The sequence below is a fragment of the Hemiscyllium ocellatum genome, chromosome 2, assembly GCF_020745735.1.
Source record: "Hemiscyllium ocellatum isolate sHemOce1 chromosome 2, sHemOce1.pat.X.cur, whole genome shotgun sequence".
Lineage (NCBI taxonomy): Eukaryota > Metazoa > Chordata > Chondrichthyes > Orectolobiformes > Hemiscylliidae > Hemiscyllium > Hemiscyllium ocellatum.
The window spans coordinates 66,967,786-66,985,752 of NC_083402.1; the positions used below are offsets into that span (position 1 = coordinate 66,967,786).

At 42.7% G+C, this 17,967-nt stretch overlaps 1 protein-coding gene across 1 annotated transcript; it reads left to right on the forward strand.

Annotated features, from left to right (window-relative positions):
• The first annotated feature begins 798 nt into the window (after positions 1-798).
• Positions 799-15,916, forward strand: srp19 (signal recognition particle 19). Its single transcript, XM_060837440.1, has 5 exons — positions 799-971; positions 4,406-4,481; positions 11,822-11,893; positions 11,984-12,092; positions 15,105-15,916. Exons 1-5 carry the CDS (start codon positions 934-936, stop codon positions 15,236-15,238), a joined length of 429 nt encoding a protein of 142 aa, XP_060693423.1. The 5' UTR covers positions 799-933; the 3' UTR covers positions 15,239-15,916.
• The last annotated feature ends 2,051 nt before the right edge of the window (positions 15,917-17,967 follow it).

The following is a 17,967-nucleotide window of genomic DNA, read 5'->3' on the forward strand; positions in this document are numbered from 1 at the left end:
CTTATGAGAATGAGTCCAGGGATGAAGCACTTGTTATGGGGAATAGATTGGAGCGGCACGGTGGCACAGTGGTTAGCACTGCTGCCTCACAGCGCCAGGGACCTGGGTTCAATTCCCGCCTCAGGTGACTGACTGTGTGGAGTTTGCACGTTCTCCCTGTGTCTGCGTGGGTTTCCTCCGGGTGCTCCGGTTTCCTCCCACAGTCCAAAGATGTGCGGGTCAGGTGAATTGGCCGTGCTAAATTGTCCGTAGTGTCAGGTATGGGTGGGTTTTTGCTTCGGCGGGTCGGTGTGGACTTGTTGGGCCGAAGGGCCTGTTTCCACACTGTAAGTAATCTAATCTAAAAAAAAATCTTTCTAGGTCATGAGAGGTCTCCAAAAAGTGGACAGCTTGTTGACAAAAACCAGAACCTGAAGACATAAATTTAACGTGATCAACAACAGAAACAATACATGCAATTAAAAACACTTGCAGGACTGCAAACAGAATTTGATTGAGGTACTTTGATGAGGGCACAGACAAGAGAGGCCGAATGGCCTCCTTTGAGCCCTGTTGCCTAACTTTCTTGCTCGTTAACTCTGTTTTCTCTCCACACATGCTGCTGGACTTGAGTTTCTCAAGCAATTTATGCTTTTGTTTCTGATTTCCAGCATCCGCAGTTCTTTGTGTTTTGTTTTTAAACTGTTAGTTTTTTTAAACTAATTTCTGCTTTAGATGAATCCTTACTTAAAGGTGAAATGTGAACGGGGGAAATGTGACAGGGACGGACCAGATTTTTCATTGCCAGTTGGAAAGCGGAAGTTGTGTCGATTGAAGGCCCCAGTATCCAGTCAAATCGAGAGGCTTGAGGAGCTAGGACTCAGTCAGCAAAGTGCAGAAGGAGGACTTCTGGTTTGCTCCCGGCTGACTCAACAGGAAGTGGTGTGAGGCGATATGGTGTATATGGACAAAACTCACGCTGATAAGGAGAGGTAGGAGCTGGCAGAGCCTCTGCTTTTAATGCGGTGAGGTTTGGAATGATCCGGGCACCTCATGGTTTGTATCGGAATGTCCGAGCATTCTATTCCGGAACCTCTGCAACCAGGTCCATTGTGTCGTCATAGAACGGATTGGCGTTGCCCGGTGACGGGTCCAGTGGCCATGCGCACGCTGATTCTTTGTGAAGTGCCGGTGGCCGGCAGCTCGCTCCTTTAGGGGGTAACCCAGCCCAGCCTCTCATCTACCGGCTGTTGGGCTGGGCATAACGTGGGACTAACTTGGAGATGCCGAACCCAGAGTCAGAGATACAGACACTGGTATTGGTTGATATTTCTTGTGGGGGATAAAGACGTCCAGTAACCATTATCGTGGCTTCACCCAGTCACAGCCCCTCGAATTTTATGAACAAGACCTCATTTGTGTCTTTAGTAGGTCTCTATTGCACATGCGGATGTCTGCGAAACTGCAATAACGGGGAATCTCTTACAAGCATTGTCTGAAATTCCCTTTGAAAAAGACATTGACTAACAATAGCTGGGAGCATATGAAGACTTTTTTAAAAAGTCTAACAGAAACACGTCAATGATGAAATGTTATTTTTGCTTTTAAAGACCAAATTTAAGGTGTTATTTAATAATAGTGCTATGAAGCAGCACCTGCTCAGTGATGCCCGGTGTGGGGTCTGCCAGGGTCACGTTCTCCTGACCTCATTTAGTCCAAACATGCTGCTGAACGTGAGCTGAATTCCAGAGTGAGGTGACTCAATATCAAGGCCACATTCAATGGAGCTGGCAGCAGGGAACCCTGAAAAAAGTAGAATCAGTGGGTATTGGGGGCAGCCTTTCTGCTGGCTGGAGTCATACCTGGCACATAGGAAGATGGTTGTGTGGCCTTTAGTAGTCGGTCATCTCATCTCTAGGACATTTCTGTAGAGGTTCCTTAGGATTGTGTCCTGGACCCAATCGTCTTCAGTGATTTTCATCAATGACCTTCCTTCTGTAATAAGGTCAGAAATGGAGATATTTGATGATTATTGCACAATATTCATTATTACGTACTCCTCAGATCCTGAAGCAGTCCATGTTCAAATGCAGCAATACTTGGACAATATCCGGGCTTGAGCTGACAAGTGGCAAGTAGCATTTATGTCAAAAAGTGTTGTGCTGGAAAAGTGCAGCAGGTCAGGCAGCATCTGAGCAGCAGGAGAATCAACGTTTCCGGTATAAGTCCTTCTTAAGCCATTCCTAATGAAAAACCACACTTTTTGACTCTGTTCTCCATCATCTACAGTTCTCATTTTCTCCTAGTCACATGTAACATTTGTGCAACACATCATTCAATGACTGAATATAGATTGTATCTTTTATTAAGTACAATTAATGTTGTTACCATCTCTGAATCCCACTATGAACATCCTGGGGGTCACCTTTTAACCAGAAACTAGACTGGGGCACCTGCATGGGCCCCAGCTATGCCTGCCTCTTCGTCAGATACATGGAACAGTTCATCTTCCGCAGCTACACCGGCACCATCCCCCATCTTTGCCTCTGCTTCATTAATGACTGTATTGGAGCTACCTTGTGCTCCCACGAGGAGTTTGAACACAACTTCACAAACACCTTCCACCCCCACCTCAAGTTTGCCTGGACCATCTCTGAACCTCCATCTCCATTAATGGTGACCGACTCAACATGGACATCCATTACATCCATGGACTCCCACAGCTACCTGAACTACACCTCCTCCCATCCTGCACCTGTAAAAATGCTGTACCTTATTCCCAAATCCTCCGTCTCCAATGCACTTCTGTCCTTGAACTCCTCCCCCTCCAATTACAGCAAGGATGGGATCCCCCCCCAGGTCCTCACCTCCCACCCCATCAACCTCTGGATATATTGCATCATCCTCTGCCATTTCCACCACCTACAAACAGACCCCAGCACCGGCGATATATATCCCTCCCCACCCCTAACTGCATTTCAGAAAGACCATTCCCTCTGTGACTCCCTTGTCAGGTCCAAGCCCCTCACCAACCCACCCACCCCTCCTGGCAACTTCCCCTGCCATGGCAGGAAATGCAAAACCTGTGCCCACACCTCTGTCCAAGGTCCCATAGGACGCTTCCACATCTGACAGAAATTCACCTGTACTTCCACACACGTCACCTAGTGTAGCTGTTACACCTGATGTGGTCTCAACACTGGGGAGACAGAACACCTAATTGCAGATCATTTCAGAGAACATCTCTGGGGCACCCGCACCAACCAACCGACCCCACTGTCCTGTGGCTGAACTCTCAAACTCCCCCCTCCCACTCTGTTTGGGACATGCAGGTCCTGGACCACCTTTACCGCCAAATCCTAACCACCTGATACCTGGAGGAAGAATGCCTCATTTTCTGCCTTGGGACCCTCCAACCAAATGGGATCAATGTGGATTTCACCAGTCTCCCCATTCCCCCTCCCCCCCACCTTATCCCAGTCCCATCCTTCCAATTTGGCACCACCTTCTTGAATGGTCCTACCTGTCCATCTTCCTTCCCACCTATCTGGTCCACCCTCCTCTCTGACCTATCACCATCACTCCCACCCTTAACCTACTTATCACATTCCCAGCTATCGCCTCCATGGTTCCCTCCCATTTATCTCTAAGCCTTCTCAGCCCACAAGCCTCATTCCTGATGAAGGACTTATGCCCAAAATGCCGACTCTCCTGCTCCTGGGATGCTGCCTGAGTGGCTGTACTTTTCCAGCACCACACTCTCCGCTCTAGAAACTAGACTCGCCATATAAGTACAATGGATACAAGAGCAGATCAGAGGCTATGAATACTGCAGTGAGTAACTCACCTCCTGATTCTAAATCTTATCTGTCATTCACAAGGCACAAGTAAACAGTGTGATGCATTGCCTGGATGAGTGTTGCTCCAACAATACTTGAAGGTTGACATCAGGCAGTACAAAGCAACTTGCTTAATTGGCATCGCATCCACCAGCATTTACTCCCTCTACCACCAACACTCAGTAGCTGTAGTGTGTATGATCTACTAGAGGTAGTGCAGAAATTTGCCCAGGAACCTTCGCACTTTCCAAACCCATCACCACTTCCATGTAGAAGGACAAAAGCAGCAGATAAATGGGAGAACCATCACCTGACTTGGAATCCTATCACCATTCCTTCACAACTAGGGATGGGGAATAAATGCCAGCCAGGCAGAAATGCCCACATCCCACAAGAATTTTAAAAAAGCTTTGATCAAAATAATCCAGACCTTTATGTGGGAAAAAAGTTAAAATCAATGTTACTAGGAGCAAATAATCATTAAAAGAGATGAGTTAATTTCTTAAAGTGGAGATGATTTTAAATAACTTAGGAAAACATTTTCTTGATGGGTTCAAAATCTAAATCAAGCTTTTTTGTCTGTGAAGGTTCATTTGCATATATCCAGCGTACATAAACAGTAAAAAGACTATAGCAGAAGGAAGAAGGATACCAATCGAAAAGGTGAGAAACTAAGGAAGATTTCTAATTGTTAAAAACAAATTGCATTCTGATTAGTGAATGTGTTTTGAAGATGAAGTCTCAACAATAATGGCCCTTATTTCTATGTTGCATCTTCGGTTTCTTAGACTATCTTGGCAGGGAAATGGGATACAGAGAGAGGATTCGGTAGAGAGGATGAATAGCCAAACTTAGAAGAGACAACAAGGGAGTCAAAAACGTATACAGAGATTTCGGGAAAAACCCAGCAGGTCTGGGCAGTATCTGTGGAGAGAAGTCAGAGTTAATATTTTGGACTGAGCAACCCTTCCTCCGAATTGATGGTATCTGGGAAAAAGTTGGGTTTTGTGCAGAAGATGGGGGGGGGGGGAAGCTAAATGATAGGTGGAGAGCCCAAAAAGAGAGAAGAACAGTTGAACAGACAAAGGAGTGGATAATGATCTGGCTTGGAGGGTGAATAGCTATTAATAGGGACTGTTAGGGTCAGGATAACCCATATTTAGCCATTATGTCCTTACCCCAACACACCCCCCAAACACAAAATTAAGTTATGAAGTCAGGTAACTGGTTGAAGTATCATTGAAGAAGCATTTTACAGACAGTGATTATAACTCTGTTAGGTTCAGGATTGTTATATGGAAAAGGATAAGAATGGGCCTGAAATCCAAGTTCTAAGCTGGGCGAAGGCTGATTTTTTTAATTAGGTCTGGTATGATTTGGCCAGAATGGACTGAGAGCAGATAGTTTTAGGTAAATCTGTGTCAGAGTAATGAGATGCATTTAAACAGGAAATAGGGAGGGTACAGGGCAAACTTGTTCCATACAGACAGAGTGGGACAACAAATCGTGTGAAACCTGGGTAGCAAGGGAGAGATGGGATTGAATAAAGAAAAAGGGACATTTATGGCAGATACAGCTCAAAACAGCAGAAACCTTACAGGAGTACAGAATGTGCTAGGGGACACTGTAAAAGGAAATTAGGAGAGCAAAAGGACGCATGAAGGAATAATAGGAAAAATAAAGGAAAATCCAAAGTTATTTTACAACTAGAGTCATAGAGATGTACAGCATGGAAACAGACCCCTCGGTTCAACCTGTCCATGCTGACTAGATATCCCAACCCAATCTAGTCCTCCCAGCACCCGGCTCATATCCCTCCAAACTTTTCCAAATGCCTCTTAAATGTTGCAATTGTACCAGCCTCCACCACTTCCTTTGGCAACTCATTCCATACACATACCACCCTCTGCGTGAAAACGTTGCCCCTTAGGTCTCTTTTATATCTTTTCTCTCTCACCCTAAACCTATGCCCTCTAGTTCTGGACTCCCCAACCTCGAGGAAAAGATTTTGCCTATTTACCCTATCCATGCCCCTCATCATTTTGTAAACCTCTATAAGGTCACCCCTCAGCCTCTGACACTCCAGGGAAAACAGCCCCAGCCTGTTCAGCCTCTCCCTATAGCTCAAATCCTCCAACCCTGGCAACATCCTTGTAAATCTTTTCTGAACCCTTTCAAGTTTCAGAACATCTTTCCAATAGGAAGGAGACCAGAATTGCAAGCAATATTCCAACAGTGGCCTAACCAATGTCCTGTACAGCCGCAACATGACCTCCCAACTCCTGTACTCAATACTCTGACCAATAAAGGAAAGTATACCAAACTCCTCCTTCACTATCCTATCTATCTGTGACTCCACTTTCAAGGAGCTATGAACCTGCACTCCAAAGTCTCTTTGTTCAGCAACACTCTCTCAGACCTTACCATTAAGTGTATAAGTCCTGCTAAGATTTGCTTTCCCAAAATGCAGCATCTCACATTTATCTGAATTAAACTCCATCTGCCACTTCTCAGCCCATTGGCCCATCTGGTCCAGATCCTGTTGTAATCTGAGGTAACCCTCTTCACTGTCCACTACACCTCCAATTTTCATGTCATCTGCAAACTTACTAACTGTACCTCTTATGCTCGCATCCAAATCATTTATGTAAATGACAAAAAGTAGAGGACCCAGCACCGATCCTTGTGGCACTCCACTGGTCACAGGCCTCCAGTCTGAAAAACAACCCTCCACCACCACCCTCTGTCTTCTACCTTTGAGCCAGTTCTGTAGGGAAAGAGTAGGACCTATGAACCATTGTGATAATTTGTGCCTGGAGCCAGAGGATGTAGTTAGGTTTGTAAACGAACACTTGTGAAAGGGACGTTGAGGATATAAAAATCAGAGAGAAGTACTGTGAAATATGTGAAGAAGTTAGCAATAGATAGAGAGGAGGTTCTGAGTAGTCTGGCATGCTTAAAAATAATCTCCAGGTCAGATTAAAAGTATCCCAGGCTGGTAAGTAAGTCAAGGGAGGATATAATAGGTTGATAATAATTTTCATTTCCTTCCTAGCTACAGAAAGTGTTGGATGACAATTCCATTTCTCAAGAAGAGATAAATCAAGAAACTAAGCATCATAAATCTAACCTTATTGGAGATGAAAATTTCAGATGGACAGAATTAATCTGCATTTGGGGAGGCAGGGATTAGTCAATAACAGTAAGCAAAGTTTTGTTAAGGAGGAATCATGTCTGACAGATCTGATTAAATTTTTCGAAGATAGACCAGGTGTGTAGGTGATGGCAATGCATTTGATGTAGTCTACTTGGACTTCAGCAAGGCTTTTGATTAGGTTAGAGTGTGAGTAGGGAAATCTAACTGCAACCAAACAGGAATTGCTGTGAAAACTCTGCAAATCTGGTAGCATTTGTGGAGAGAAAAGGGGCATCCGAGGAGCAGCATTCCTGATGATGGGCTCTGGCCCTAAATGTCAATTCTCCTGCTCCTCAGTTGCTGCCTGACCTACTGTGCTTTTCCAGCAATACACTGTCAACTCTGATCTCCAGCATCTGCACAGACCTCACTGTCTTCTCTGTGCAGAGAAAGCAGAGTTAACATTTCAGATTCAGTGACCCTTTTTCAAAACTGGGAAGTCTTAGTGAAACTGTATAACTTGTTAGTCAGAGCACATCTGGAGTACTGTTAGCAACTTTGATCTCCTTATTTAAGAAAAATATATTATTTCATAAGAGGTGGTTTATGCCTTCATACTAGAATGATTCCCAGTATGAAGGAATTGTTTTACGAACAAAGGCTAAGCAGGTTGTGTCTCTACTCACTGGAGTTCAGAAGAATCAGAGGTGATCTCATTGAAATATTTGGATTCTTAAGGGGCTTGATCGGATAAATGCTGACAGGATGTTTCCTTCACGGGAGAGTTGAGGATCAGGCAGCATTGTCTCAGAATAAAGGGGCACTAATTTTAAGACAGGGACGAAGAGGAATTTCATCTGAGTGTTGTGAGTCTTTGGAATTTCTTCCTACAGAGATCTGTGGCAGCAGATTCATAAAGTTATACGGCATGGAAACAGACCCCTTGGTTCAACTCGACTGCATTGGCCAGACATCCCAATCTGATCTAGTCCCATTTGCCAGCATTGGCCCATATATGAATAGGAAGGGTTTGGAGGGATACAGGCCAGGTGCTGGCAGGTGGGACGAGATTGGGTTGGGGTACCTGGTCGGTATGGACGAGTTGGACCAAAGGGTCTGTTTCTGTGCTGTAAATCTCTGACTGTATAACCCTCTAAATCATTCCTAGTCATATATCCATCCAGATGCCTTTAAAATGTTGTAATGGTACCTGCCTCCACCCAGAAGCAGCTCATTCCATACTCCATTCTCTGCATGAAAAAGTTACCTTTTGACTATTCACCCCATCCATGCCCTCATGACTTTTTAAAGTTCTTATTCAAGACTTAGATAGGTTGATTGATTCTCGATCAGTCAGGGCATTAAGTGCTATGGCGAAAATGCAGGCAAGTGGACAAGAAGAATGTCGGACCAGCATGACCTTTTTGAATGGTGGATCAGGTTTGGGGCTAAACGGCCTACTCCTGTTCCTATTTCTTATGGTTCCATGTGGGAGACTGATAGTGAAGGCCCATGAGTTCCAAATGAAATCGGCAAGTTGGGTCTAGAACTGGTTGAGTGGCAGGAATCAGAGGGTGATGATCAAGGGAGTGTTTTTGTGACAGGAAGTCTGTGTCCAGTGGAGTTCAGGAACGATCCCGAGGGCTCTTGTTGTTTAGACGTGAACATTGGAAGGTTAATCATTAAGTTTGCAGGTGATGCGAAAACTGGTCGAGCAGTGAATAGTGAGGAGGATAACCTTTTGGACTATAGGATGATATAGACTGGCTGGTCAGATGGGCTGATCAATGACAAACTAAATTCAGTCCAGGATAAGTGATGCTGTTGGGTAACAAACCAGGCAAGGGAATACATTATGAACGGTTTGACCCTGAGAAGTACTGATGATCAATGGGACCTTGGTGTGTATGTCTAACATTTCCTTTACATAGTCAGACAGGTAGATAAAGTAGATTAAGAAGGCTTGTGAGATACTTGCCTCTACTAGCCAAGGCACAGAGTTTAAGAACCAGGAAGTGATCCTTGATCTGTACAAAGAGTTGGTTAGATTACAGCTAGAGTATTGTGGGTAGTTCTGGAATCCACAATATAGGATAGCACTGGAGAGGGTGCAAAGGAGATTTACCAAGATGTCTGGGTTGGAGAGAGGTTGGATAAACTGGGGTTGTTTTTATTTTTGGATAAGAGATGAGGGAGGACGCAACTGAGATGTATAAAACTATAAGGGGCACAGATGGGGGGACAGGAAGAAATGTTTCCTTTTAGTGGACGGATCAATGACCAGGTGGTGTAGATTTAAGGCAAGGGTGCAGGAGGTTTAGAGGGGATATGAGGATTTCTTTTCCACCCAAAGTATGGTAGCACACTGAAACCTACAAGGGCGCTGGAGGCCAAATCCCCCATAACACCTGCAGTACTGTGTCGCTCAGTAGTTAGCACTGCTGCCTCACAGCACCAAGGTCCTAGGTTTGAATCCAGCCTCAGGTGACTGTCTGTGTGGAATTTTCTCCGAGTGCTCCGGTTTCCTCCTACAGTCCAAAGATGTGCGGGTCAGGTGAATTGGCCATGTTAAATTGCCCATAGTGTTAGGTGCATTAGTCAGAGGGAAATGGGTCTGGGTGGGTTACTCTTCGGAGGGTTGGTGTGGACTGGTTGGGCCAAAGGGCCTGTTTCCACACTGTAGGGAATCTAAAAAGTATTTAGATGTGCATGTGTGATGCCAAGGCATACAAGGCTACGGACCAAGTGCTGCAAGATGGGATTACAATAGTTAGGTGGGGGTTTTTAAGACGCACAGACTTGATGGGCTGAAGAGCCATTTTCTGTGCAGCAGACCTCTGGCTCTTTGACATATTCCTCTACTCTTTCTTTAATTATCTTATCCTCCAGGTTGGTCTGGCACTGCCAAACCTCTCACTGACTTCCATCTCAGAATTTCCTCAGTTTTTCCTTTAGCTTCTACAGTAAGCTGCTTCTTAATGAGTGATTTTAGTTTTAAACTTGACTTCACTTGCTCACATTATTCTTATCAGTTCACTGGCTTCAACAATGCAGACGTTTAATGGCTTTTCTTTGTCCGGCTTTGTGTGACTGCCTGTGCGTGCATGTATTCACAGTGCAGTCAGATCATTCAGCATAAAAGTAGAGCACAGTGGATGCTAGAAATAAAAATAGCAACTACTGGAAAATTCTCCAAGTTGCAGGATATTGTGAATGGCTGTGTTTAAGGGCAATGTCCCTTGATGGGTAGAGTGTTGCAGTCCATGCGTGTGAAAAGTGACAGTTACACCTTGCTGAATGTGGCACAAAATGACCATGCATACGTCACCAAAATTTGTTCCACGCAAGAAAAAGTAGCCAGACTGCAACAGTTTTTTTATATTAAATTTTAAACTAGTTGCAAGATCTGGGAAAAATGCAGGAATACATATATTCAGTAAATTTCTTCGCAACCTAACATGTCTCAGTGTGTGCTGATAAGTCATGCTGACTATTTTTGCATTTGGTACTTGCAAAAATGGCAAGGTTTAAGCTTAGAAGAAAGTCAGAGGGAAGTAAAAGTGTCTAAGGGTCTAGACACCCATGAATTCTAGGAGTTTATGATCCTTTAAGTCTGAAAGAAAAGAGAATGAGACACAAAATGACTTGAAATTAGCAAACGAAATATAATTTGTGGAATTGTCAATTTTGGCAGGAAGAATAAAAATGAAGCTATTATCTATATGATAAAATACAGAATTCTGAAGTGCAGAGGGTGTTGCTGCAGGTGTAGCCAAATGCTAATATTTAGGAACATAAATAAAATGTTATTTATTATAACGGGAACTGCATAAAGTAGGGAAGTTATGCTACAGTTGTACAGTGAGACCACAGCTGAGAACTGTGTACAGCATCGGTTTCTATAGTTAAGGAAGGATTCAAGGAATTGAAAATAGTTCAGAGAATATTTATCAGCCTTGTAGCTGGCAAAGATGAGTTGTCATGAGGGAAGGTTGGGTAGACTGGGTTTGTACCTGCTAGAGTGTAGAAAAGTAAGAAATTACTTAATTGAAATCTTTAAATCTTGAGGGGTCTTGATGGAGTCGATGCAGAAAGGATTCCTCTTGTAGGAAAATGTAGAACTAGAGGACACTTTAAAAATAGGGGGTCACCCATTTAAGATGTCTTTTTTTTCTCAGTCATGAGTTTTTGGATCTCTCTCCCTCAGACCGTGTAAGGTTATCATGCGGTAGACCAGAATGTGACGTAATTGGATTGGCCATAATCTTACAGAATGGTGGAGCAGGTTTCTGAGCCAAGTGGCCTACTGCTCCAACTCTCACTTTTACACTTTACAATGTCTATTTTGCTGTATCAATGGAGTCATCAGCTGAAGCCTGACTCTTTATTTCACTCGCTCAAAGTTGGCTGACTTGCTGAGTAGTTTCCTATTAATTTGAGCAATTGTCTCGTTTTCTCTCTGAATTATTGGTATCACCAAGGTATTTAGCACCTTTTTCCTCAGTTACAGATTGGTCCTTTTCAGATACAGAATTAGCTTGAAGATTGTGTACAACCGACACTAAACCCTTCTGTTAACTTTGTGATATTAGGTATCTCCAGTCCCTTCAATAGTTGCAGGACCTTTTGCTAGCTGTTCCTAGCTGCTGGAATTCTCTGCCTTAATCTCTTCCTTCTCTCATCAAATGTTAACAAATCTCCTGAAGGTCAACTTCTTTAGTAAAACTTTTGATTTTCTTGTATAATCATTCTTAGCATTAATTGTCTGTATTCCTTGCTTTGTGAAGTACATATATATAGGTTTTGTGCAAAACCTATAACATCTATTGAAGCTGTTTTGTCATTGAAACTTTATTTTCTGTGAAAGGCTGTTGAAAACCCAACTTTTGGAGAAATTCGAGATGTTTGTGCAGCAGCTGGACTGATTGTGGCTGTAGAGGTATTTATTGTAATTAATATTTACCTGAATATTAAGATTCCTGGTGTTTTACCCACATCCTATTAATGTAGAATTTACACTGTTTTTCAGAATAAACTGTACCCACGTGAGTGGAACAGAGATGTACAGTTCAGAGGTAGAATACGAGTTCAACTGAAAAATGCAGATGGATCCTTTTGTTTGGAACAGTTTCCTACACGTAAGTAATTCCATCTGCAAAACATATACAATGGTCTCTTAACTGTACACCATTTCTGTGAGTGAGCTAATTTTTACTTTTATAATCCCATGCACTTGACTTTTTCAAAGCAAGTAGAGAAGTTTCACGATGAGGTTTTAATCATTAAAAACAGAAATATATTAAGGTACCATTAACCTAAAGATGGAATTAAGGTATTTGACAAAGTGCCACTTAACTTACATTTTAGCCAAGTTAAAGCTGTTGGGAATAAAAAGGCAGTGAAAACATAGAAATATGGCTAAGACATTGGAAACATGAAGTAATAATTTATTTTTCATGCTGGATCAAAGTATACAATGAAATTCTTCAGAATTTGGATCTCTAAGAGCTATTAATAACAAACTTGGACATAAAGGATATCATTTCAAAGTTTGCAGACGACATCAGCTCTAAAATGTAGTTAATATTGGTAACAGAATTCAGACGAACTTAGACTGATTAAATGGCAGGTAAAATTTAACACCAGTGTGAAGTGATATATTTAAATAGGAAAGATGAGAATAAGCTAACAAACAAAATGTAACAATTCCTTTTAAAAGGGTTGCTATGATAGGGACACTCGAATGCATGAACACAAATGTTTGAAGGTGGCAAAACAAATGGAGAAGCCATGTTTTTGTTTAGAAAGCAAATGGGATCCTTGACTGCCTTAATAACTACGGCAGAGAATGTGAAAGAAAGGAAGTTAAACTACTTTCTAAAAAATTGATCTTAACTGGAGTACTTTGTTCAATTCTGAGTGCAATATTTTGGGAAACATGTCAAGGTCTTGGAAAAGGCTCAGAAGAGATTTGCTGGAATGATAAGTGTTTGAAATGGAAAGAGCACGTGACTAATTACACAGCTCTGTGACAAAGCTGGCACAGCCTTATTGTTCTGATCACCATCACACTGTGCTGTCCCAGTTTTAAAGTTTTGGGTGAAGACTATTTTTCAAGATGTGTTCAGTTGCAGTAACAGATTTATTCTGCTTAAGTTAATTATATTAGTTATAGAATGCCACTTGAGGTGTGTATGAAACTGATTTTTCAATCTGCTGCATAAAGACCAAAAGCCTTAAATCAGTGAACTTCATGTGTCCAATTGTGCAGGAGACAGTTTGTGGGGAAGTTCTGTTCATTTATGTACACTTTCCTATTAGTGATTTTGCTTATTTGACCATCAGCTTATAAAAGTGCTGAGTTATATTCATTTTGAATGGAAGCCTCTTGTCTTTTGATACCAATTTCTGTTTTATCTGCGGCCTATGATATTGCACTTCTAAAAATTACAGTATGAAGTTGGGATGTTTGGTCTGTATGCACGTTACACATCACGTGAGCAGCCTTTGTAATTCACTGTTTCTATAATACTTTATTCCTGTTTTCTTTAACTTCCTATCCCCCCTACTCTGAAACATTATGGATTTTATTTCAATTGCTATCTCTGCCTTCGATTCCACTGGCCGAGTTTTTAATGGGGTATTTATAACCATTTTATTTTGTAAATTATGGAGGTTACTGATGACTGTTAACAATTGAAGACACTGGACAATCTGACTGACTTCACTTTGCAAGCACATATTTTTGACTGCTTAGCTTGGAACCTTGAGAGGGGCAAAAAGTCTAAAGATGTAGGAAGCAGAGTGCCTGTTTTTGAGAGAGAACATCTTGAGATTTTCTGTAGGACCACAGATGATTTTCAGGGGCTACGTTTTGAAATTCAGGGGCTTTTGTTTTCATTCTTACTTGCTCATTTATTAGGTCATGCAGTCACGTAACAATATATTCTGTATTTGTATTGATGTATGAGCTCATTCATCCTATGTAGTCCCTTGGGACTGAGGATGACTTTCTTCCACTCCAGAGTTGTGGGTCCAGAGATGACCACAATCCAATGCTGAATCCCTACACACTATCACAAATAGTGTTTGAAGAGGCAAATGGGTTGGATGCTTGGATTTCTACATGTGTTTGACCTTGACTGAGGCCAGTGTTCAAAATGAGGGACACCTTCACCGATACTTCTTTTCTAGTTTAAGTGCTCTTGAGCACAAGATTCCCACTGGTTGATGTGGTTCTTCCACTTTTCAAGAAGGGTTTGAGAATGTCCATGAAATGTTTCCTCTGCCCTCCTGGTAACAACACAGCGTGATGAAGCTCAGTCTTGTGTTGGACATGTGGAAATATATGGTCTGCCTAAAGCAGTTAATTGACTGTCACCAATAGCTTTGTTGCTAGTGATGTTGGTTGAGAGGGCACTCACATAGACCTGGACAGAGTGCAAATTGCAGATGCTGGAGAGTCAGTGGATAGAGAATGGAACTTAAAAAAAAGCACAGCAGGTCAAGCAGCATCACATGGACCATCTTTCCCTTCAGTAGATGGAGGCATCGCTGATGACAAGTAACACTGCTGTCCTATGGACCATGGGTGTTTTGAGGTTTTTTTGTCACCAAAAGTTCTGTTGCTTAGGTGACTAAAGGCTGAAATTCAACATTGTCTACAATGTCTTCCCTCCATTATTTTGAAGTACCCAAGCTATAGGAGAGTCTGGGACTGGGGAGCATAAAAAGTCACACGATAAGACAGAGATAAGGAGGTACTTCTTGAGGGTAGTGAATCTGTGAAATTCTTAACCACAGAGGGCTGGCAAGACTGAGATTTACTGATTATAAAAGTTTGTCAGGTAATCGAGGATTATGGGGAAAAGGTAGAAAAGTGGAGTTGAAGATTCCAATCAGCCATGATCTTATTGAATGGCAAGGGTTGAATGGCTGACTACTTCACCTATGACTAGTGATTACTTCTAAGTGACCAGTTGTTGTTGTTGGGTTAGAAAAGGACCACTTCATGAGGTTGGAGGAGACACCTCTGTTTTGTCTCCCGAGGTTTCTATGCTGAGTCGGCAAACAGAAGTTTAAACTGATGAACCAATTCAAAACCATTGATAAATTTGTAAAGAAAATCTGTTTTCTATCTCCTCACACAGGAAAATCAATAATGTTATACGTGGCAGAAATGATTCCAAAACTGAAGACTAGGACCCAGAAGGCTGGAGGAGGAGATCAGAATGCACAACCAGGGGAAGGTGGAAAGAAGAGCAAGAAGAAGAAGAAGAAGTAATTTTGCTAATGTTACTAGCATTAAGTATTTATTTTGAAAACATTCTTGTATCATAAACAAATTTAAGCATTGTGTCATTTGACCTGGACTGTCTGACAAAGCTGCCACCATATTTTTCTTTATATTTTAATATTCTAATCAGCAGGAGCAAATAATTTTAAATATTACACTTGCTTAGATTAAGTTGGGAATGTTTTCAAAAAATGTGCCCTATTATCAACCTTTCACTGCCTGGTTCTTAAGTTGATGTCCATTAATAAAACAAATATAGCAATAGATCCTGTGACAGCTGAGAGTTATGTAAGGTGCAAATCAAGTCCCATCGTATGACTTTAAAGTGCAAAGCCGCTTTTTAAAAATATTTTAGTGTTATTCATGTTTTCTAACTCATCAGAATGGAACTTTAACTATTAAAGCAGGAACAGAATGTCTTTGACAAAGCATTTTTTGGGAGTAAATGAATATTGGAAAAACACTAAAACAAGAATCTGTCCACTCATGAAGCTGCAAAGTTTGGCTGCCCTGGATGCATGAACTCTATCATGACCCTCACTGTATCTCCACACAAATGAATAGCTGTAAAATATGTTAAAGCTGCCAAAAGTTTTTTTCTTCACTTTAACAAAAATTGGCGTATTTGTCAAATTGATTGTAATAAAATAAGTTGTTCTGTTTTCAGTTGGTGTCATATTTTCAAAACCAAACTAAATTTAATTGTCAAAGCCAAAAGAACTGTGGATATCGTTGGAAAGGCTTAGCACTCTGATTTCTCTGCATGATGCTACTAGAGTTAAGGCTCCAGTGACCCTTCCTCAAAACTGATATTGGTAGCTAGGAAATGGTTGGCTTTTTCCAGGGGGTAAAGAGTAAACAATTGTGGAGATAGAGCCCAAGGACAGAGAAGAACATTTGGACAGACATAGGAGTGAATAGCAATCAGCCTAGGAGAATGAATAGTTACTAATGGGGACAATTAGTGACTGACAATGGGTTGTGTGCAATAACAGACCCTGTGTGTAAACAAGGACTGGTGTGTGGGGGTTGGGGTGAGGATATGGGAGAAGGTGCCTCAAGCCCTACAGTTGTTGCACTGAATATTGAGTTTTGAGGCTGCAAAGTTCCCAAGCAAAAAATCAGGTGCTGCTCTTACAGCTTTGCGCTGAGGTTCAGTAGACCACTGCAGCAAGCCTGAGATAGAGATGTTGGCCAAGGAACAAGGTGGTGTGTTAAAGTGGCAGGCAACTGGAAGCTCAGGGTCCTTTTTTCTGCGGATAGAATGCAGAAGCGGTCACCCAGACTACGCTTCGTTTCCTCATTGCGGAGAAGACCACGTCGTGAGCAGTGAAGTGCAGGTAAGGTGCTGCTTCACCTGGAAGGTATGTTTGGGCCCTTGGGTTCTGAGAAGGGGGAAAAAGTAAACAGGCAGATGTTACACACTGATTGTAGAGAAAGCTGATATTTAGCTATGAGGGAATGTTGGGAGTGGAGGAGGAGTGGACCAGGGTGTCCCAGAGGAAACGGTGTGTACGGAATGCTTAGAGGGGAAGGGAGAAGAATGTGTGTGGTCATGGCACCCTGCTGGGGGTGGTAGATTTGGATGTTGGTAGGATGGTAGCTGAGAACAAGGGGTCCCTATCGCTGTGTGGGAGATGGGTCAGACTGAGCTGAGTAGTCTGTGCTGGGGAAGACTTAATTGAGGAAGAAGGTCGACATTTCAGAGACCTCCCTGTCAGCATCATCATAACAGATAGGACAGAGACGGAATGGAATAGAGTCCTTTACAGGAAGCAGAATGTGAGGACGTATAGTCCAGTAAACTGTGGCAGTTGCTTGGTTTGTAGTGGGTAGTGGTAGTCAGCCTAAGCCCAGAAATGGAAACAGATGCAAAGGACGGGAAGGAAGGAGTTAGAGATGGACCGGGTGGCGGTGAGGGCCGAGTGGAAGTCAGAAGTGAAATTGATTAACTTTTCCAATTCAGGACAAGAGAGTGAAGCTGCACTAATGACATCATTGATATACCAGAGAAAGAGTTGTGGGTAGGGACAAGAGTAAAACTGGAACAAGGAATGTTCCACTTCCCACAAAGATACCGGCATAACTGGGGCCCCTGCAAGTACCCAAGGCCAGACCTTTGACTTGATGAAAGTGACAGGAATTAAAAGAGAACTCGTTCAGGGTAAAGAGGAAGGAGGGCCAATGGAGGAAGGTGGTGGCGTGTGGACACGGTTCAGGCTTTTCTTCATCAAAGAAGTGGAGAGCCCTGAGACCATCCTGATGGGGAATGGTCGTGTAACAGGATTACATATCCATAGTCAAGAGGACTTGGCTGGAGTCTGCAAACTGGAAATTCTGCAGCTATGTAAAATATCAGAGGAATCATGGATGTAAGTGGGAAGGGACTGGACAAGGGAGAAAAAATTTCCAGGTAGGAAGAGATGAGTTCTGTGGAGCAGAAGCAGGCAGGAGCAATGGGTCTGCCTGGGATCTAGTTATGGATTTTGGGAAAGACGTAGAAGCAAGCTGTGTGGGGTTGGGACACCATAAGCTTGGAGGCAGTGGGGAGACCACCAGATGAAACTAGGTCAGTCACTGTAGTGGCCACCATGGTCTGGTATTCCATAATGGGTCATGGTCCAGGAGGAGATAGGAGATACCTGAGAACTGGCACTCAGCCTCCACAATGTAGAGGCCAATCTGCCAGACAACAGCATGACACTTCTCAGCTGGCT

What these genes read in the sequence shown, in the direction of transcription:
- srp19 (XM_060837440.1), top strand. Translation starts at nt 934, where the DNA reads ATGGTGTATATGGACAAAACTCACGCTGATAAGGAGAG. An exon ending in GAAGGATACCAATCGAAAAG is followed by an intron (nt 4,482 to 11,821) that starts GTGAGAAACTAA and finishes TTTCTGTGAAAG; the next exon opens with GCTGTTGAAAACCCAACTTT. An exon ending in TTTGGAACAGTTTCCTACAC is followed by an intron (nt 12,093 to 15,104) that starts GTAAGTAATTCC and finishes CTCCTCACACAG; the next exon opens with GAAAATCAATAATGTTATAC.